General features: G+C 45.1%; 1 protein-coding gene across 4 annotated transcripts in view; it reads right to left on the reverse strand.

Moving 5' to 3' along the window:
- Positions 1 to 22,651, reverse strand: part of PARG (poly(ADP-ribose) glycohydrolase) — a 94,750-nt gene that overhangs the window by 41,788 nt on the left and 30,311 nt on the right. For all 4 annotated transcript variants that reach the window (XM_066600420.1, XM_066600423.1, XM_066600422.1 and 1 more), the window contains 2 exons: positions 11,235 to 11,327; positions 4,744 to 4,898 (listed from right to left, as the gene is read on the reverse strand). In XM_066600420.1, coding sequence (XP_066456517.1) covers positions 4,744 to 4,898; positions 11,235 to 11,327 — 248 coding nt within the window. The remainder of the gene's footprint in view (positions 1 to 4,743; positions 4,899 to 11,234; positions 11,328 to 22,651) is intronic.

Consider the following 22,651-nt stretch of genomic DNA (forward strand, 5'->3'; position numbering starts at 1 on the left):
CTGAATGAGGATTGTTCCTTTTTTACACGAGCACGTAGTGACCGAGTATTACGAGCACAGGTTTTGCGTGCATAATATGCTGTACCAATCTGCTACAGGCTCCCATGTTGCCACTCACACATATTGCACAATATATGCGTGCAAGAAAGATTGCAGCATATTACACGCATACACGCCAAAAAAATGCATGGCCGTTGGCGGTACGCAATACCATTGGCACACAGTGAATTACACCCGTGTGAAGCTGCCCTTAAATATTTCCCATTCTACTCATACTGATTGGATGTGCCATACCATCTCTTACCTGTGGAGGAGCTACAGCTGGTACCCCAGTCAACCTGAATACACAATCCTCTTGAAGACACAGCTGTGATACCTCACCGATTAGCACTAAAGACCTTTAACTAGAACTTCTGGCATCTTTGTAATTTAGAACATGCCAATCTTTTACCAATCATCGCTGTCCCACCAAGGGGTGTTGGGAATATTTTTGACCAATAGGGTACCACCTATCAGGCACATTAACTCTATCTATTAACATCTGTACAAGTCACTGGGTGGTAATTAAAGGGATATTCTCATTTTAAACATTACTGGCATACCCACAGTCCTAGCTCCGGGACTCACGCCTATCAGACCACCTATCCGTGAACCCCATTCCCAGATTCAAAGTTCTGTGGATAAGACAAATGCTGAACATCGAAGTCCCCTGAATAGTGAGTGACAGTCATCCGCATAGAAGAGCATTTGAAACGGATAAGACTAGATACACAAACACTAAATGAGTTCTATAAAATTATCCATAATTCCCTCATTATTAACTGAATCCTGGGGATTTACATTGGTTTTACGGAATATTCCACTCCACCTCCTATAAATCACTCTGACATTTTATTACTAAGTGAAGCATCGAAGCGGCTCCGGTATTGTAGGTGCCGCAAAATCTATAAGTGTTTACAGCCCTAATGTCCTATACGGAAATCAGCAATTACTGGTCTGGAGAAAAGTCGAAGAAACACTATATGAATTGATTGTATGTTGTAACCATTGCAAATTTTCCTTTACAACATACTATATACAGAACTAGCTAGACGCCATTTTTGTTGTTTTCCTAGCATGGTAAGTCTACAGCGTAAAGAACAAACCTGCTAAACTCCATTGCAAACCTCAAAAGGAAAACAATACAACTTGCTTTTGGAAAAGTTTGTATCTCATGCAACCAATATTAAAGCATTGGGATTCAGTGTTGCTCCTCAGTCCACTTCACTCACATCAGGCTGGCAAACACAGCAGACCCATCTTCCTCAACCACTTACCCTGCATGTACCCAGTCCGGGGACCGTGGTGGCCATCGAGGATCAACTATAAAGCTACCATGTTAAAGGGGTTGTCCCGCGGCAGCAAGTGGGTCTATACACTTCTGTATGGCCATAATAATGCACTTTGTAATGTACATTGTGCATTAATTATGAGCCATACAGAAGTTATAAAAAGTTTTATACTTACCTGCTCCGTTGCTGGCGTCCTCGTCTCCATGGTGCCGACTAATTTTCGCCCTCCGATGGCCAAATTAGCCGCGCTTGCGCAGTCCGGGTCTTCTCCTGTTCTCTATGGGGCTCCGTGTAGCTCCGCCCCGTCACGTGCCGATTCCAGCCAATCAGGAGGCTGGAATCGGCAATGGACCGCACAGAAGCCCTGCGGTCCACGGAGACAGAGGATCCCGGCGGCCATCTTCAGCAGGTAAGTATGAAGACGCCGGACCGCCGGGATTCAGGTAAGCGCTGTGCGGGTTGTTTTTTTAACCCCTGCATCGGGGTTGTCTCGCGCCGAACGGGGGGGGGGGGGGGGGGGGGGGTAAAAAAAAACAAAAAACCGTTTCGGCGCGGGACAACCCCTTTAAGGCCGTATTCACATGGCTGATACATGTTGCCCCCTAAACTGTTGGTAGCAACTTGCATCGCACAGAACAAGGATACCCTGTCTGTGCGCTGCATGACTTGTGGGACACCGCGCATTACATGTTCCATTCTCATGCAAACTCTGATTGTTCTCAGTAACAGAAACCAAGTATATTAAAAGGCAACTTCAAATCTCAACGTCATAGAAGAATTTGGGAGTACAGGTTTATAACCATTTTTGACACTCAAGTCTGGAATAAACATTGCAAGTGGTTTCAAGCATCATTGGAGATGATGAGAAATCTATAGCAGAGATAACACGCTGGCCTGGTGACCCTCCCGACACCAAGTTAGAGACCATAAAACTTTCACATCCTTATCAGTGGACTAATTATTTACTCCTCTACTCATTCTGTTCTTGTCTCAAGCTGCCTGTCCACGGGTGGGTCTGAATTGCGTTCGCCGCGGCGATAATCCGGCCGTGGGGAATGCAGTGAACGCTCTCCAAAACTCAACCCCCCTGTCCACAAGTGGAGAATCATTGCGATTCTCCTCTAGCGGCCGGCAAATTGCAGCATGCTGTGATTTGCCACGATTCTCCACGGTCAGCCTATCTGTCAGATAGGCTGACAGCGGAGATCCGTCTGCCGGATCCTGCTCCCGGGCGGCGGTATCCCGCAAACACTAGCTGGATACCGCAACACCCGTGGACAGGGAGCCTTAAGTGCAAATTCATCACATCCATGTCTGTGCCTTTTTATATGTATGTGTGTATACATATACATGCATGCCTCTTCGGATCTATTGCATTATTGCCTGAGGAAGAACCCCAAGTAGGTTTGAAAGCTCGCTATAACAAAATTTATTTTTATTAGCCATTAAAAGGTATCATATCTACAAGATTACTTGGTTTCTCATACGCCCCTTGCACGCGGGCGGAAATTACGCAGAGGGATATCCTGCGGAATTTCTGCCCGTGGAAGCTGCCATAGGATTGCGTTAGAAAATGCAATCCTAGGCAGACGGTCGCAATTTGTCCGCGCGTAATCAAACAAATCACGGCATGCTCTATTTCTGTGCGGGGCTTGCAGAGCCCCGCACAGAAATGTCACTCCCCGGCCGCCGGCTCTGCTCTGCGCATGAGCCGGCTGGCAGCGAGCCGGTACTTCAAAGAGTCAGAGCCGCGGGAGAGGTGAGTGCCGCGCTGGTCCCTTCAAAGAGTCAGAGCCGCGGGAGAGGTGAGTGCCGCGCTGGTCCCTGCAGGGGCGCGGGTCTGCAGGCGGCCTTAATGAGAACAATCCCATTTAGCTTTACTGTCTAACACGGTATCGCACTAGTGTGAGATTATCACCCATGTGAATATGGCCTCACTCTTTACATACCTTGACGGTACTAGTTCATTGGTTCATAAGACAGTAGAGTATGCTCAAGCACAACTCCATTCACATAAACTAAGGTGTTCGCAAAAGGTTTACATTTTTAATATGCATATTTTTGTAATTCTTCACGTAGCAGTCAGTTGGATTTCACTGTGAATGTGCTTTTAGAACACTGTTTGGCACGCAAAAAAAGTCTGTTTATCTTAAAGGGGTTGTCCCGCGCCGAAAGGTTTTTTTTTTTTTCAAACCCCCCCCCCCCCTGTTCGGCGCGAGACAACGCCGATGCAGGGGTTAAAAAAGAACACCGCACAGCGCTTACCTGAATCCCCGCGGTCCGGTGACTTCTTACTTACCTGCTGAAGATGGCCGCCGGGATCTTCTCTCTCGGTGGACCGCAGGGCTTCTGTGCGGTCCATTGCCGATTCCAGCCTCCTGATTGGCTGGAATCGGCACGTGACGGGGCGGAGCTACACGGAGCCGGCATCCTGCACGAGCGGCCCCATTGAGAAAAGAAGAAGACCCGGACTGCGCAAGCGCGTCTAATTTGGCCATTAGACGGCGAAAATTAGTCGGCTCCATGGAAACGAGGACGCTAGCAACGGAGCAGGTAAGTGAAAAACTTCTTATAACTTCTGTATGGCTCATAATTAATGCACAATGTACATTACAAAGTGCATTAATATGGCCATACAGAAGTGTATAGACCCACTTGCTGCCGCGGGACAACCCCTTTAAATCTGTCAATCATGTTCTTGTTAGGCCCTTTTAGACGGCATGATTATCATATGAATAATCGTTAAATCGAGCGGTTTAACAACTGTTTGGTGTAAACATGTGCAGCGAACACATGATCTGCGATAAAATGTTAGATTGGATTTTTCATGAGAAGCTAAAAATCATAATTTTTCTGCTGCGAATCCTTTGATATAAACAGGCATTGTAACAATTTTTTTGTATAGAAAGCAGGGGCTGACTCGAGTCATGGCTACGATCCAATGAATGATCGAAACTCCCCAATAAGTGTGCAGTGTAAATGCATGCTATGTGAACAATAGGTGATCGCCATTTCAACGCGAAGTTGCAGGCTTGTTCCACTTTATCTTGAGGTGTAGAAGGGCCTTACCTCCGCTATTACCCTTGATACCCTTAAGCCCTCTATGCCAACTTGGATTAATACACACAGGACCTGAGATATATATATGAAAAGGCAAGTTTTTTTTTTGTGTTTTTCTTTCAAGTCCACAAACTCTCTCTGTGTGAATCTGCGGCATAATCTGAATGGGTTACATGTGGATTTTCATATTCCCCCCCCCCCCCCCCCCCTTCTGTTGTGATGTAAATTGCCAAGGTTTTCAATACAGAAGCCCAACTGAAAATCCCTGGCAGTTCAGCAGCGGCTCCACTCTGTTAGTACACAATAACTGGGAATACATCAGTAAGCGGCTCCGCCGATAAGAACACTCTACCTGTTGAAGTTGATGTCTGGGTAAGTGGAGTACTCGGACTTTTTGGCATTTCTGCGTGGGAAGGTGCAGAAGAAGGCATTGGCCAGCAGACAAGATATCTGTTCCTGCGACAAGGTGATTGAGTGATTCATTCTTTTCTTCAGCAATGGAAGGGGCTGCATGAGAAAGAAGAGGGGGGTCAGGAGGTAAAAGTATATTTTGATCCACAATTATTGAACGCCTATGATGAGTTTTTAGCCGCTGTGTAGATGACACAATCCAAAATCAATGTCTCACAGGCAAAAGCCGACTAGTCAGAACCATCATACTAGGTGGAAGTAACACAAAACCTCCTATGCTAGATATATTCTGCATCTCATGCCTGGAACACAATTCTAGAATATCAGAATCCATAGAAAGTTATTGAAGTAAAACTTCGGCATGTGACTTTATCAGCAAAAACATCCAGGTTTTCGTTCGTTCCAAAATATTACAGAAAACAATGAAAGTGCCGGGAGAATGAATGCTTGTAAGTCCACATGACGGTGAGGGATCTCAAAGCTTCAACTACACCTAATTCCCCTGTACTTTTCTCTCCATTGTACTAGACCTGTAGATGAGGCCATACAGTCCCAGTAATACCTCCGCCTCCTTTATGGTCTACTCTTAACTCTATACTTTCTGTAACCAGCTGTTCTGTTGAAGAGAACAGAATCATTTTTTTGGGACAATGAAACATATTTTGATTTCCACCGTTATCACATTGCACGAAGACAGAAATATTAAGGCCTCGTGTCCACTAGCCAAATGGATTTAACAAATCCGCGCGGGTGTCCCGCATGAGTGATCTGCACCCATAGGGATGCATTGGACACCCACAGGTAATTAAATACCTGCGGATGTCATTTTTCCCTGGTGTGTGGATCGCACGTGCGGGAAAACACCCGCAGCATGCTCCATTTTGTGCAGGGCTCCCACGGCTTCCATTGAAGCCTATGGAAGCCATCCAGTCCTGTGGCACAGCAGCTGCTGTATTTCTGCTGTGCTGTGGGAGAGCAGGAGTTCAAAAAAAGAAACAGATCAGCCCGGCGCATGTGCGCGGCATGCTGCCGACGTGCCGGGCTGAAGAAAGAAGATCTGGCCGCGACGGAGGGCAGATCCGCACTGTCCGGACAGGTAAGTAAATCTTATTTTCAGGCCTCATGTCTGCGGGAAAGGAGGGACCCGCTGCGAGATTCTGCATAGAGAATCCACGCGGGCCCGAATTTCCCCGTGGGCATGAGGCCTAATGCTTTAAATTTTCATCTCCTTCAACACCATTTCAGAAACTTGCCAACAATACTGAAGGCAGGTGATGAAAGATGTGATTCAGAGATTAAAGGGGATGTCCAGGGTTAGGAAAAGGTTGCCGCTTTCTTCCAAAAACAGTGCTACTCTTATTTGTGGGTTGTGTCTGGTATTGGGAGCTGAGCTGCAGTATCAGACACAGCCCACAGATAAGGGTGGCACTGTGTTTGGTAGAAAGCAGCCATGTTTTTCTATGCTTGGACAACCCCTGGGGTCTTCTTTTAACCTTTTTCATTTTTTTCCCTCCCTACTTTCAAAAAATCATAATTCTTCTTTATCCAGCAGTGTAGCTGTCCCCGGGTTGTTTTTTGTGGGACGAGTTGTATTTTTCAATGGTGCTATGTAATATACCATATAATGTACTGAAAAAAGGTTTTAAAAAATTTGCAAGTGAGGCGTTCAGGATCCCTGAATTCTGATTGAAGCATTTCAAGGGTTAATAGCCACGATTAGTGTGAGTGCTGATCGTGGTTGTCAAAGACAACTAACACCTGCATTCTATGGAGTGGGATCAATCCCCAATCCCGCTTCATACGAACCCCGGACGTTCGTGACTTAACTGTACATCATGAAGTGTTAACCCTTTCCAATCCACTGTCTGACCTCTGAAGACATTATGATTTAAGGCTGTACAGCTCCGATGTGAGAAGAAAATCCGTCGGGGTTCTCTTACTGTATATTGCCAGTCTCTCTGCTGTTGGAGCCTATGCAGTGTGTCACCTCATGCAGTACTGGCTTTAGCCAGCATATAGCACCGTTGTATAAATGGCAGAAAAAAAGTAAGCCCCCTAGGAAAACCAGGATACAAATTGGATTGGAAAGGGTTAAAGGGTTTAGGGATATAGCGACAGCTAATGACGTTTAGCTGCATTTAAGAGATATATGGATTATATAGGCGACTGTAAATACATTAAAAAAAAAAAAAAAAAAGACGTGAAATGCCGGACGGCACAGGTGGCAAAAGGGTTCTTCCATAGGTCAGGGCTGATGAAGGAAGAGAGAATTTGATCTCCGTAAACCACTAAAAGTCACAGCGCCACCCGCGTGAGCGTTCTCTAGTCAAGTAGCTTAGCCCCCAACTACAAGTCTAAACCGGATATTCAGGTACGGTATATTGTAAGACTACCATAAATGGTGCCCTCTAGTTTGCAGAAAGATGTACTGTAGAAGTAGTATGTAATTCCCTGCACCCCATGTGTGCATCATGTACATAGGAGTGAAGACAGAAGGCATCTGTCAGCACCTTTATAAGGTAGGAACCGGCACACCGACAGCAGGGATACATCTGTCTTCTGTATCCATAAAGTAGTTTATCAGAAACTTACATTTTAATAGTAACAGCCACAAATAGACTACAGGAAGTAGTCCTCAATATATGCTTACTAGCCCTACCCACTCTGTTCTCCACTGATTGAAAGCGGCCCCTCTATGCACAGGACTAGGCAGACATCTGTCAATCCCTGCATTAAGGGTGGTGTAGGGCTAACCAGCAGCTTAAGGCCCTTTTTAGATGGGACGAATGTCGGACAAACGATGCCTGACACTCGTCCCCACACATACTAGCTGCTGCACAGGAGCTAGTACCATTAGCTTTCAGCAGGGAGGTTGCAGGAGATTTCTCTCCTCTCACTCCCTCGCCCCTCTCCATTGACATAACACAGTGGCCGTTCACTACTGAACGACCACCATTTACACTGAAAGATGAGCGATCAGCTCATCGTCCATCATTTATGCAGCATCAACGATGGATGATGAGCTGATCGCTCAGCGTAAATAGCAGCCGTTCAGTACTGAACGGACACTATGTTAAGGCAATGGAGAGGGGCGAGGGAGAGCGAGGAGTGAAATCTCCAGCAGCCTCCCCGCTCCCCTGCTGGCTGCTTTGTGAGTGAGCCAACGATTTTAGATCCTGTGCAGGAGCACGAGAGCGAGGACACACAGGGACGAGTGTCGGGTATAGTTTGCTTGACATTCGTCCTATCTAAATGGACGCTTATGAATATCAAGGACTACTTCTAGTAGTCCTCCATCTACTGATAAAATGTTAGTTTCTGACAAACTGTTTCCTAGACAGACATAGTGCTATTGAGAGGCAACAACGGATACAGTTTAAGTAGTTACCTAGATAGTCTGTGTGGTTCCAACACAGCAATTTATTTCAGTTGCTTATTCTTCCAACTGGTAAACCTTATAGGCAGTTAAGACTGAAGACAAGTACATACATAGTAGCATAGTTTGTTAGGCTGAAAGAAAACAATATCCATCCAGTTCAGCCTGTTTCCCCCTCCAATCCAATGAGGCAGAAGCCCATTTGAGGGAAAAAAAAATCCCTTCCCAACTTCATAATGGCAGTCAGAATAAGCCCAGATCAACGTTTGAAAGTTCCTTCCTGACACCAAGACCCAGATCATGAAACCCCTCTGGTTATTTAACGTCTATATCCCGTAATATCATAGGCCTGTAAATATGTCTACCCCTGTTTCCCTTTTTCAGGATTTTGAGGATGCTTGAACTAGAAGCCCTACTCCAAAATTAAGCTCTAGTTACAGTTAATTAAAAAAAAAAAAATCATGTCCAGGCAGCTATACATGAAAAAAGTTAAATATTTTGGAGAAAAAAAATAATAATATAAGACCCTGTCTTATTTTCAGGGAAATAGGGTAGTCCCCTCCTAAACTCCTCTATCGATTTTGCCATCACCAGGTCCTCAGGCAGAGAGTTCCACGATCTCACTGCTCTTAAAGTAAAGAACCCTCTTCTGTATTGGTGATCAAACCTGCTTTCCTCTAGATGTAGCAGATGCCCTCTTGTTACTGTCACAGTCTTGGGTATAAACAGATCATGGGAGAGATCCTTGTATTGTTCCCTAATGTATTCATACATAGTTATTTGATCGCCTCTTAGTCGTCTTTTTTACAGGGTGCATAATCTCAATTTTGATAACCTCTCTGGGTATCCCAGTCCTCTCATTCCATTTATTTAGTTGCCCTTCTTTGAACCCCCTCAAGCACTGTAACATCTTTCCTGAGCACTGGTGTCCAGAACTGTACACAGTATACCATGTAGAGCCTGACAAGTGCCTTACATAGCAGAAGAATAAAGTTGGCTTCCCTCGCCCCTATGCCTCCTTTAATACACCCCAGACTATATTTGCTTTTGCAGCAGCTAACTGGCATTGATTGCTCCAGTTAAGTCTACAGTCAACTAGTACCCCCCCGCCCCCATACCCCGGTTCTTTTTCCAAATCACTGAATTTTAAATGTCCATTGTGGTAAAACCACTTTATCATTGCTCATCCGCAGGATATAAGGTAAATGTCTAATTGGCAGGGGCCAAGCCACTGGGACCCCCACAGACAACTAGAGTGTACTTTTGGCTTCTGGTGCTTTGTTTTTTTTTTAAGCCACTGAAGCCTATGGGAGAGAAAAGCCACTGTATGCCTATACGGAGACCGGTGGCGTAACTATAATGGTTGTAGAGGATGCAGTCGCACCCAGGCCCTGGAGCCTTAGGGGGCCCATAAGGTTGCTTATCCGCATATAAGGAGACTAGGACTACGAATGAAGCATCAAAGTTGGGGGAGCTGACTACAGATTTTACATCAGGGCCCAGCAACTTCAAGTTATGCCTCTGGACATACATCATAAACCTCTGTCTGAAGTCCCAATGAGCGCCGACATTCAGTCTGAACCGATGGATCTCACTTCTTTCCTTAGGTTGTTCTACGGACTGCTGACAGCGTCATGTTTACTGCGTTACGGAATGTGACTGCGATCGCTGCTCCAACACAGGGGATTCAGAAGGGATGAATGTTTTCCTTATGTCAGAATGAAAGATACAACAAAGCCAGAAAGCAACGGACGGGATATTGACGAGACAGTAACTCTGGCAATAAACGGTAACCTAAATCAGAGGAGTCTTACGCTTCATTAGCTTGTGTCAGCCACGAGAAGACCAGTCCGGTGATCTCTGAATTAAACACGGCCAGCTATTTCTCTTACATTTTTCTGCGGTTTGTTTTCTTCCTCATTTTGACAGAATTAATTTGAATAATAGAAAAAATATATATAAACAGCAAACAGATCTGGTATGAAGGACTGGAGAGGGAGACATTTGGTGATACATACCTGGGGTATCCCAGCAGGCAGATGATGCATGATAATGTGGCGAGGGGCGCAGATATACGCATAGGGGAAATACCCACCGCAGTCTACCGAGTAGTAAGAGACCGTAAGATATGCATGTTCAGTAAAGGGGTTTTACAGGACTTTACTACTGATGACCTATCCAGATGATGGTTTGAAACACATATGGGGGGCATCAAATATCAATAGCCGCAAACTTGAATGAACCGACACAAGAAAGTGTTCAAAAACACCAAAATACACACAAAAAGATAAAGTTTATTAAAAAGTTAAAAACACTTAAAAACCTGCAAAAAGCCAAAACACAATGGAATGTTATATAATGACTACTACTCCTCCAATCCCCTCAGGTATCCCTGCAGCAACAGTAAGTAGCAGCGAAGGCAACAATATACCTGCAACCTGGGATGTAGGAGGCAATTCCGCTGTTACTGAATTAAAAGGGAGCAGCGACTGAATAGCAACTCAGGCTGCGGCACGACAGACAGGCTTCGTTTGCAATGCCATTGGGTCCGGCATATAGCCGACTAGTAGGGATCTTGAGCAGTGGACCCCTCTGGATCAACTACAGATGAGCTATCCATTAGTAAACTTCCAGAGAACCCCTTTAATGCCACTTTTACAGCATTGCATATTTTGTGTTGTCTGAGCCATTCAATGCAAAGCCTGTTTATTAAAGGGTTTTTCCGTAGGACAGGTGATAAATGTAAGATCGGAGGCCCACCACCAGTCACCAGAACAGGGGTCTCAGTCCCGCACAACTGCAGTGAGGAGTTTGCATGGAGTAGCAAACAGGGCTGCACACTCATGCTCAATGCAACTTTCTGGGACTTACCAAATCAGTCAAGATATGAACTTTTCATCTATTGAGATGCTGCATAGGTTTTACCTAGTAACCCCATAATCAGAGGTCCCACTACACTGATGGAAAACATACCTGCTTACCAATCTATTCCCTATGCAGAATGCCTGCGCCGTGACCTATCTATGTGAGACCAGGTAATACCGTCAGTGTCTTACCTGTGTGCACAGTTTAGGGAGCTTGAGCGTCAATGACACCATGCAGGGAAGAATCGAACTGAAGAGATGCGTTCGCTCATCATCGTCAAGAACCTGCAGAGGATAAAACATGAAGTGTGGGTCATTTTGGCAATAATCTCCCATGACCCAGTACAGAAAACAGTAAGGGCTCCAAGATCAAGCAAGAAAAGGTAAAAATACAGCAAAAAGGAAGGATATATATTCATCATAGAACCAGATAAAAGCTGAACCACACCAGAAGCTACAACTGCAGAAGAGCCGAGCAAGGAACGGTCCGCCTCAGGTAACTAGTGGAGGAAAGGTCCAATCCTTATCAGGTTCAGCTGCGAACAATGCGGATGACGCCATCAGGGTCGCCAACCTAAATTTTTATTTTCAATGGACAACTTATCCAAAAATCACGGACAACTTGAAAACCTAGAAAAAAAATGTTAAAGACTAAGTGCTACAAGTTTATTGGTCAATACTGATATAAAATGGGGGAAGTTACAGTCAGAATAAACTGCTTAAGTGGCAACAGACAAAACTATTTTTTTCGCCAAGGACACTGGAAAAAAGTTCCCTATTTTTATGTTCTGTACGGTTGGTAACCCTGAATGCTATGAGAATGCCCAAACTATAGACTGAAAAATAAAATGTTATGCAACGGCCCCATACAATCACTAACACAGATAAGCATGAAACTAAAAGGTACTTTTACATGGGATGATCTGATGCCCGACAGGTAATGGAGGCAGCATGGAGTCGGGGATCTTTACAGTAGGCAGGCAGTAGTTCACAAGTGATAACTGCCCGTTTACACGGCCGGTCCGTCGTTCACCCGCTGCAGGCATTTACACTGAATGATAATCATTCAGATTCTAACTGGATGCAGGAATCCAAACGATTATCGTTCCGTGTAAAAGCAATATAAAAGGTCTTGGCAGCCTGAACTTGTAAAGACTAAAGATGAGCGAGTGTACTCGGTAAGAACAGATACATGAGGGAGTATCGTCCTTACCGAGTACCTGCCTGCATGCCCGCAAAGATTCGGGTGCCGGCAGAGGGCGGGGAGAACGAGAGGGAGATCTCTCTCTCTCTCCCCTTCGCTCCCTCCTGCTCACTCCCGCAACACAGCACTCACCCACGCCGGCACCCGAATGTTTGCGGGCGGGCAGGCAGTTACTCGGTAAGGACGATACTCGCTCGAGTATCTGTCCTTACAGAGTACGCTCACTTATCTCTAGTAAAGACCATCCAAGATGTATCTATCCAAGTCTTATCAGTACAGCCCTTATTAGTGATATCCAAACCAACTTCTTTGCCCTCCTTGAGTGCTCCTACAGTAAAGCCTGAGGCTAACTTTACATGGACAAGTGGGGTATCGGGCCGTGAATCACCAACAAGCGATTTCCCCGTGGATGCGAGTTTTCATATCAGAGCTGCCTCACATCCCTTCGGGCAGCTGCGGCGGAGGATCGCGGAGTTTCTCCCATTGTTTACAATGGGGAACCTTGGCACTGCATTGCAGCGTGTGCACCTAGCAAGTGGTGCGATGCTGCCAGTGGCCCCTTTGAGAACAAGTGGCGATTCAAGAGCATGCCCAAAGATGGGACAAGCCGCGATTTGTCTTCAGCATCTTATCGCAGTGTGATACAGTTTAAAAAAAAAAAAAAAAAGGAAAAAAGGAAAAAGGAAAAACCACTCATGGGTATGACCGCATTCAAAAGAATAGGGTTCATATTCGTGTGTCTTGCAACACACAAATCCGACTCGATTTTCTCGGCCGTGTGAAAACGGCCGTATACATGCTGTAAGTGAATTCTGCTCAGGTAGGTTTTGTGCCGGATTACTCGGGTGTCTCATATTAAAGTGTAGCACCTTCTGTCATTTCCGGGGATACTGAGTATCAATAACAGTAATTCTTTCAAGAGGAGTTTATACAAATTCCATGAAAATATATTCAATCACGGAGTGCTGCCGGCTGTCAAGATGTCGGATGTAACCGGACCTGAGCCGCTATAACTGACATCTGAAGAGGAGGTTGTCATGCTTTATTGCTGCTGTATAGCAGTTGTCAAAACACATAGGGTGAACCCGGACGTAGAACTGTCATCTGGGGCCGCTTCTCACAGATGCTAATGACACTGCCTGCAAATAATAGATTGAAGGCTTTCTCTGCTTTAATTTGCAATGTAAACTATTATAACCCCGGGTCTGATGGAAATACACAACTGATTGTTCTGCATCGCACTGTGCAAGGATATGGCAGACACATAGTCCGTCGCAGAAAACCGTGTGTATTCAAAAACAACAAGAACAATAATTTGTAGATCTGCAATTCCAACTCCTTTAATATGAAATCAATATGTTTTCATGGAGCGGAGTAGTATAAAGGTGCCTTTACATGGGTCGCCCGCACTGCGCCACCATTCACGATTATCAGGGCGCTTTTAGACCGAACGGTTACACTGTGCAATAAATTGTTTTAAACGGTTGGTAACAGAAAGTAGTTATGTGTATGCAAAATTAACACCAGCTGATTACACTGGTAAACCTGAATAAATAGCTAGCACGGCTCGTTTTTAACCCCTTAACGACCGGGCCATAGCCTTTTTACGTCCTCCCGAAGTGGGCTTTATTCTCTGAGGACGTAAAAACATGCTGTCGGTGTCCGCAGGTAGCTGACAGCATGGAGCTGTCATCCCGGGCTGTTCGGACACCCCCCCCCCCCCCCCCCCGGCATTGCGATCGGCGCTATGCAATGGAAAGCGCCGATCGCAAAAAAGTAAATAAAACTGCAAAAAAAGTGACATATTCAGCTGCTCTGATGGATCGGATCCATCGGAGCAGCTGAAATTACTCACCGAGGTCCGCCGCACGACTCCCCGCTGTCCCGATGCTCCGGGCGCCGTAGCCGTCCTTCTGCGCATGCGCGCCAGGCGGCATTACGTCAGCCGCATGCGCAGAAGGCCCGGCGGCACGGAGACTAAAATCTCCTGGCTCCCGATTCCTGTAGGCAGCCGGGAGGCAGGAGATGTCAGCGGGGATCGCGGTGAGCGGTCCCCGGTACCGCGATCGCTGTTATACAATGGATAACGGCGATCGCGGAAAAGTGTAAAAAAAGAAAAGTTTCACCTCCCCTCATGGATCGGATCCATGAGGGGAGGTGAAAATACTCACCTGAGGTCCGCCGATGTCCTCCGGCCGGTGTCGGGACCCCCCGCTGGCTTCTGCGATGTGCCGATGTGGCGCGCATGCACAGAAGCCAGCGAGCCCGGCAAATTCAAAATCTCCATGCACCCGGCTGTCACAGTTAGCCGAGTGCAGGGAGATATGACTGGGGACCGCTGTATGCAGTTTTCAGTCATATGATCACCGTTATCCATCAGATAACGGTGATCATATAAAGTTAAAAAGTAAAAAAAAAAAAAGTTAAAAGTTAAAAAAAAGTTTAAAAAGTTAAAGTTGAAATTACGTACCCAAGGTCCCGGATTTGTTCCCTGGTGGGATGTTGATCCGTGGACCTTACCCCAGCTTCGGCGCATGCGCCCGTCAGCATGATGGCGGACGCATGCGTAAAAGTGAAAGATTGCCCAAGAAATTTAAAATCTCCCTGCTGCTGGCTACCAAAGAGCCTGGAGATGTCACGGGGAGCCTTGGTATGCGGTTACTGGTCACGTGATCGCCGTTATCCAATGCATAATGGCGATCACGTAAAAGTTCTTTAAAAAGTGGCCGTTTCATCTACCCTCACCGATGCGATCGGTGAGAGGAGATGAAACATCTTTTTGGAGGCTTCCGCATTTGAATCCAGATGCGATTATGCTCCATGGACCCTTCCGGCTACTGCGCATGCGCCCACCGGCAAAATGCCAGACACATTCGCAGGAGCCGGGGAGCCCAGGAAATTTTAAATCTCCTTGCTCCCAGCGACCAACGGTCGCTGAGTGCTTGGAGAAGTGACCGGCGGCCTCGCTGAGCGGTCCCCGGGCACGTGATAAAGTAGCGATCTAACATTAGGCCGGTCACACATGACCGGAGAGGAATTACGGGTTCTGCATGTGCTTGATCAGCGGTAATCCACGGATCAATCTCATGCATTGGATCACACAATTCCCCCCAATTAGCGGGTCGGAATTACGGAATCCACTCGCAGAAACAGAACACAGCATGCTATATTTTACCGCGGATATCTGCGACCTAGAGCCCATTGTGCTCTATGACGGCGGATATACTCACAGCCCATGTGCAAATACATTGTGTACGGGCTGCGGGTACCCGGGTCATCACTAAGCGACGGCGCGGGAAATCCAACCAAAAAAAAATAGTACTGCGCATGACCGCCTGTGTGAATAGGCAGTTATGCGCAGTACATTACGCGGCCGTACGCAGGGTCACAGCCGAGATCCGCTGCGGGCCTCCGCAAGCAGATTCCACATACAGCCGTGTGAGCCCGGCGTTATTCAGACCGCTACCTGTAATCCGTAATTTACAAGAAGCCCCGGGAACGCTCGCCTTCCTGCAGTTCCAGGAGCAGCTTGTTGAGCGCCTTCTGTGTGAGACCGCAGCAAGATTACAAAGCCTCACAGAGGGCCACTTTTTACACCCCATCCCCACCGCTGAGGTCACGAAATACCCCCCAAAATACATGAGAGGAGGGGGGATACCCGGTTTTCTTGCCCCATGTGCCCAACCCAACCAGCCTCCGTAATTACCCCTGTCTACGGACATAAAACGCAGTTTATATTATTACCTTTATCTAATATTTAGGGAATGCCAAAAAATGGGGATGGGGGGGGATTATTTTTAGGAAGTCAATTTTTTTTCCGTATAAGTGGGCAATGGAGCCTGGAATTTATTCAGTTCTGCCCTGAAATCCAGCGGGCATTCCCTCCATAATGGGCCTAGCCATTTGTCCTGTAAGTAGATTAGGGCCACAAGGGGTATGTTTCTGAACACGGGACAAACGGGGGTATCCATTTTGGGGTGAACGTCTTCATTCCTATGTACACTGTCCAAAAAAAACAGTTTTTAAATTGAAAAAATTGCCAAAAAAATGAAAATCGTAATTTTTTCCTTTAGCTTTGCTTAGATTCATTCAAATACTGTGGGGTCAAAATACGCAGTACACCCCTAGATGAATTTGTTAAGGGGTCAAGTTTTCAAAATGGGGTCATTTGTGGGGGTTCTCTATCGTTTTGGCCGCTCAATGGCTCTACAAGTGGGCAATGGGGACTGGAATTTATTCCGTTGTACCCTGAAATCCAACGGGTGCTCCTTTCATTATAGGCCTAGCCATGTTTTCTTTAAGTAGATTAGGGCCACAATGGGTATGTTTCTGAACACGGGACAAACGGGGGTATCCATTTTGGGGTGAACGTTTTCATTCCTATGTACACTGTCCAAAAAAAACAGTTTTTAAATTGACACAATTGCCAAAAAAATTAAAATCATAATTTTTTCCTTCTGCTTGGCTTAGATTCATTCAAAAACTGTGAAGTCAAAACAGTCATCGTACCCCTAGATAAATTTTTTAAAGGGTCTACTTTTCAAAATGGGGTCACTTGTGGGGGGGTTCTCCATTGTTTTGGTCACTCAATGGCTCTACAAGTGTGCAAAAGGGCCTAAATCTCCTTCAAGCAAAATTTCTGTTCGGAAAGCCACCGGTTGCTCCTTTCATTTTGGGCCCCATTGTGCATCCAGACGTAAGATTAAGGCCACAATGGGTATGTTTCTGAACACGGGACAAACAGGGGTATCCATTTTGGGGTGCAAGTCTTCATTCATATATGTGCGGTACAAAAAAAACTGCTTTTGAAATGACAGAATTACCGAAAAAATGAAAATCGTAATTTTTTTCCTTCGGCATGGCTTATATTCATTCAAAAACTGTGAAGTCAAAAAGTCATCATACCCCTAGATAAATTCGTTAAGGGGTCTACTTTTCAAAATGGGGTCACTTGTGGGCGTTCTCCATCGTTTTGGTCACTCAACGGCTCTACAAGTGTGCAAAAGGGCCTAAATCTCCTTCAAGCAAAATTTCTGTTCCGAAAGCCACCGGTTGCTTCTTTCATTTTGGGCCCCATTGTGCATCCAGACGTAAGATCAGGGCCACAATGGCTATGTTTCTGCGTACGGGACAAACAGGGGTATCCATTCTGGGGTGCAAATCCTAATTTTCATGTGTACTATAGAAAAAAGTCCTGTCTTTAAAATGACATATTTGCAAAAATATGAAATTTTAGTTTTTCTCTTCTAAATTGCATTGACTCCTAAAAAAAAACTGTGGGGTTAAAATACTCATGACACCCCTCAGTGAATACGTTAAGGGGTGTAGTTTTTAAAATGGGGTCACTTGTGGGGGTATCTATCATTTTGACTCCTATGAGCCTTTCCAATCTTGGTTTGGTGTAGGAAAACAAAGTGTTCCTCAAAATGCTGAAAAGTAATGTTACATTTGTACGTCTCCTAAATGGTTAAAAAAAAATGAAAGTTTTTCCAATGTGCGCCAAAAATAAAGTAAACGGATGGAAATATATATCTTAACAAAAATTTCTATATTATGTTTGCACATATTTGAGATATTGCAGTTGGAAATGTGAAAAAAATGCCGATTGTTTCAAAATTTTCCAAATTTTGGCGCTTTTAATAAATAAACACAAATTTTTCCGCCTAGATGAAGTACAACATGTGGCGAAAAAACTATGTCAGAATCGCTTGGATATGCAAAACCTTTCTGGTCTTTTTCCATGCTAAAGTGACATGTCAGATTTGCAAAATTTGGCCTGGTCATTAAGGCGCAAACAGGCTTGGTCACTAAGGGGTTAAGTTATTTAATCCTTTAGTGACCAACCATTTTCTCCGTTTAAAAAAACCCTCATAACTAGAGATGAGTGAGCACCCAAATTTTCGTATCCTTGTTATTTGAGTCTAACTTTTCATAAAATTCGAGAGCTCTACTCGGGTAACGAACCCCATTGACTACAATGGGAGACTCGAGCATTTTTGTATGGGGGCCGCCGGGTGCCGAGCCTTTTTTTTTTTGGGGGGGGGGGGGGGGGCGTGTGTGTTCTCTCTCTCTCTCTCTCTCTCTCTCTCTCTCTCTCTCTAATGCACCATATAATGTGCTGCAATACTTTAAGAAAGTGGAGTAAGATGAAAAAAAGAAAACTAAATTCTGCCATCTTTTGGTGTGCCTTGTTTCTACGGCGCACAAGCTGCAACAAAAATGACATGATAACTTTATTCTATGGGTCAGTATGATTACTATGATACCAAACTTATGTCCGTTGTATTTTTTGCTGTACTTTTATTTTAAAGGGGTTGTCCCGCGCCGAAACGGGTTTTTTTTTTTTTCAACCCCCCCCCCCGTTCGGCGCGAGACAACCCCGATGCAGGGAGGTAAAGAAAGCTCACCGGAGCGCTTACCTGAATCCCCGCGCTCCGGTGACTTCTCTACTCACCGCTGAAGATGGCCTCTTCCTCCGTGGACCGCAGCTCTTCTGTGCGGTCCATTGCCGATTCCAGCCTCCTGATTGGCTGGAATCGGCACGTGACGGGGCGGAGCTACACGGAGCTACACGGAGCCCCATAGAAGACTGCAGAAGACCCGGACTGCGCAAGCGCGGCTAATTTGGCCATCGGAGGGCGAAAATTAGTCGGCACCATGGAGACGAGGACGCCAGCAACGGAGCAGGTAAGTATAAAACTTTTTATAACTTCTGCATGGCTCATAATTAATGCACAATGTACATTACAAAGTGCATTATTATGGCCATGCAGAAGTGTACAGACCCACTTGCTGCCTCGGGACAACCCCTTTAATGTAAATTTTTTAAAAATTATTTTCTGCTGCATCTTCTGCACGCAATAACTTTATTTTTCCGTCCACATTGTTGAGCAAGGGCTCATTTTTTGTGGGTCGTCCTGTAGTTTACGTTAGTGCTACATTAGAATACATATGAGTTTTTGATCACTTTTTTTTGCATTTTTCTTGGAGACTGAATGACCAAAAATACATCAGACTTTTATAGATGCGGCGATACTAAACATGTATTTTTGTTTTATGATTTTGATTCTTTTATTTAGTCTAACCAAAGATCAGTAAATACACAGTTCATTAATTACAACTTATTGGAGGATGAGCCGCAGTGTTTCCGCCACGTGGAAACATACCCTATATATTACATAAACCTACCCTTATAGGGTTCAGTCAGTACGCTGCGTGTAACAGAGATTGTGAAATAGTTGCACAATCACTTTTGTTATTCTTTTCATTAAGCAAGGTTAATGGCGAGCCTACAGGATTAATGGTAGAGGCATATTCCCAAAAAATACAATACAACGGCAATTGGATTATATTACGTGGCAGAAAAAACGGATATCATATTTGAATTCAGTGCACTAAAGTTACTGTGAGCCGTCTATCTGCTTATTGCTTACAAAAATTGTGTTGCACAGTGTTATTGTTCAAAAATATCGTACAAACGAGCGAAAGTGAATGGCAATCATTCAGTGTAAACACAGTCAACGACCGAATGCCGAATGATAATAGTTCACTTTTTGGTTAGGCAGCATAAAAACCATCATTGGCTTGTTAGCTTATCGTTCGGTATAAGCAGCGCTCGTTCATTCGTTACCATTCACTTATACAACAAACGTGAACGCCTTTCGATGAACCATTCAATGATGTATTTGCCCTTCTAAATCAGGCTGCACGACGAACTCGGACGTCATTTGCTCATTCAAACAACAGTTTGAAGTTAGTTGTAAACGGACCCTTAACCCATTCCCGCTGCAGGGCGTAAGTTTACGTCCTGGGAGCGGGGTACTTCCCGCAACAGGGCGTAAACTTACGTCCTGGAGATAGCGCGGGATCACATATGATCCAGCGCTATCCCGCAGCGGGAGCCGGCTGTCAGTCACAGCCGGCGTCTCGCTGCAACAGCGGGGGGACATCAGAGATGCGCCCGCCACTGTTAACCCCTTCCCTGCCGCGATCTAAGTAGATCGCGGCAGGGAAAGAGTTCACAAAGGGAGCGCGGCTCCCTCTGTGTCTCCGGCCGAAACTCGCGATGACATCGCGAGAGCCCGGCCTGTCACCATGGCAACAGGACGCCAGACACTGGCGTCCTGTATTGCCTATGCCTGAGATCGCTGTATGAGCGATAAGGCATGGGAGAGCAGTAGCTCTGCCATGCCTTATGACAGCGATCATCAGGGCAGTGGTTAAAGTCCCTCAGAGGGACACAAACAGTGTAAAAAAAACAAAGATTAAAAAAATGAATTTAAAAAAAAAATGTAAAAAAAGAGTAAAAAAAACATTTTTTTATGCTTTTTCTCAGATTAGCATAAAAAAAGGTAAAAAAAAAAATAAAACCCCACATACTTGGTATTGTCGCGTCCGTAACGACACGTACAATAAGTTGCACATGCTTTTGACTGTGCACAGAAAAAAACGCCCGACAAAACGCTAAAAAACTGAGGCAAAATGCTAATTTTTAGCGTTTTGCCTCCCTAAAAACGCAATAAAAGTGATCAAAAAAGCCGTATGTACCCCATATTGGTACCAGTAAAAACTACAGCTCGTCTCGCAAAAAATAAGCCCTCAGAGCGCCGTACATCAAAAAATAAAAAAGTTACAGGACTTTGAATGCAGCGATTTAGAACAGAAAAAAGATTTCCAAAAAAAAGGGTTTTTATTGCAAAAAAGTGGGAAAACCTAAAAAAAAGTAAGAATTTTGGTATCGTTGTAACCGTACCGACCCGCATAAAAAATGGAATGTCTCATTTATGCTGCATGATTAACGCTGTAAAAAAAAAAAAAAAAAAAAAAAAAAATCTATGGCAGAATTGATGCGTTTTCTCTCCCTGCTATCATAAAAAAATTTTAAAAAAGTTTTACAATATAGTCTATGTACCCAAAAGTGGCACCGATAAAAACTACAGTTCGCCACGCAAAAAACAAGCCCTCATACAGCCGCGTCAACGGAAAAATAAAAATGTTATGGCTTTTGATAAACGGAGACGAAAATCCGCCAAAAATTGTTGCGTCCTTAAGCCCAAAATAGGCCATGTCATGAAGGGGTTAATCACGTTTATAGATTGGCCAGACGCTTCCTTCCATGAGCTCCCCTGTTAAGGCCCCCATACACACAGACCCTTCCTATAGATGTACGGAGGGCCTTAAAATCACTCCAGCCTAAAGTGAAAATATGACTATACAAAGCCAACGTATAACAAACGTTCCTGGTGCGCTCCTCTCTAAAGCTTCCGCCGTGGATTGTCCGTTCTTTCTGGGGTGCAGTTTACGTGTCCACAGAATGTGCGCCAGAGTCGGACTATCCTACGTGCAGGGCGCTCTGGAGGTCTCAGACACTTTCTCTTATGGCTCATTCACACAGGCGTTTGCGTGCAGGGCAGAGTATCTTGCAGCATTGTACTCATTGCAGCCCATTCGCTCTGCTGGCAGAGACCGCGTGCGAGCTACGATTAGCACTGTGCATGCCCGGCATTCTGACATCATGGACATGCGGTGCGTTTTTCTCTCGCTCCATATTTCCCGCTCTGAACAGAGCGGGGCTGCATAGCGAAATGCTGCCCTTCGCAATTCTTGTGTATGGACAGTGTTTTATACGTAGTCCACTCAAGGGCTGGGTAGGATACGTGGAGAAATAGAGCATGCAGAGATTTATCCACATGCAGGTGTAAATGGAAGAAGGAAAGTCCATTGACTTTCATTGCCTCCATTCACCCTGTTACGCATGCATAATACATGGTGACAATACGCCAATGTAAATGAGCCCTTAGGTTGATGCTAGATCTTTCCTTCATCAAAGGTCCCTTAGCCCACTAGGATCGAGTATCTACCGGACTTCATGTGGAGCGCACGGCAGTTTGTGACTATGCTATACGCTTTATGGACATGCAAACTGAACGCCACAGCAGCCGAATGGCGGCAGCAGCTTTCAAATGGACAATCTGTTCATTTACTATAGATTGGCTATGTATAGCCAAATATTCACTTGGAGAACTGCTTTAAAGGGAATTTCTTGCTAAAATAGAGTGATTATTATTTTGTCTCCTGTTCTGAGCCATTTAAATCAGCGCTGGTATGTAAGGGCTTTAAATGTCAACTCATGTAAAAAAAAAATTAAAATAACTCTAAAACTTTTATAGATTTCAGAAGAATGTATCCAACATGACGGCTACACAGTCCTATGGAACAGAGCCCTACGACACGGTAATCGGCTCCGCAAATCCATCTTTACTGACATTCTAAACAAGCAGCAAGAGATGGCAGCGGCCATGATATTTTTTCTATTTTCAAGAGAGAAAAAAAATAGCCTCTTCTGCGTGACAGCTCATCAAATCATACAAAACGAACACATGACGCATGATCCCAGACAGGCCGA

This window comes from Eleutherodactylus coqui, chromosome 4 (genome assembly GCF_035609145.1).
Source record: "Eleutherodactylus coqui strain aEleCoq1 chromosome 4, aEleCoq1.hap1, whole genome shotgun sequence".
NCBI lineage: Eukaryota > Metazoa > Chordata > Amphibia > Anura > Eleutherodactylidae > Eleutherodactylus > Eleutherodactylus coqui.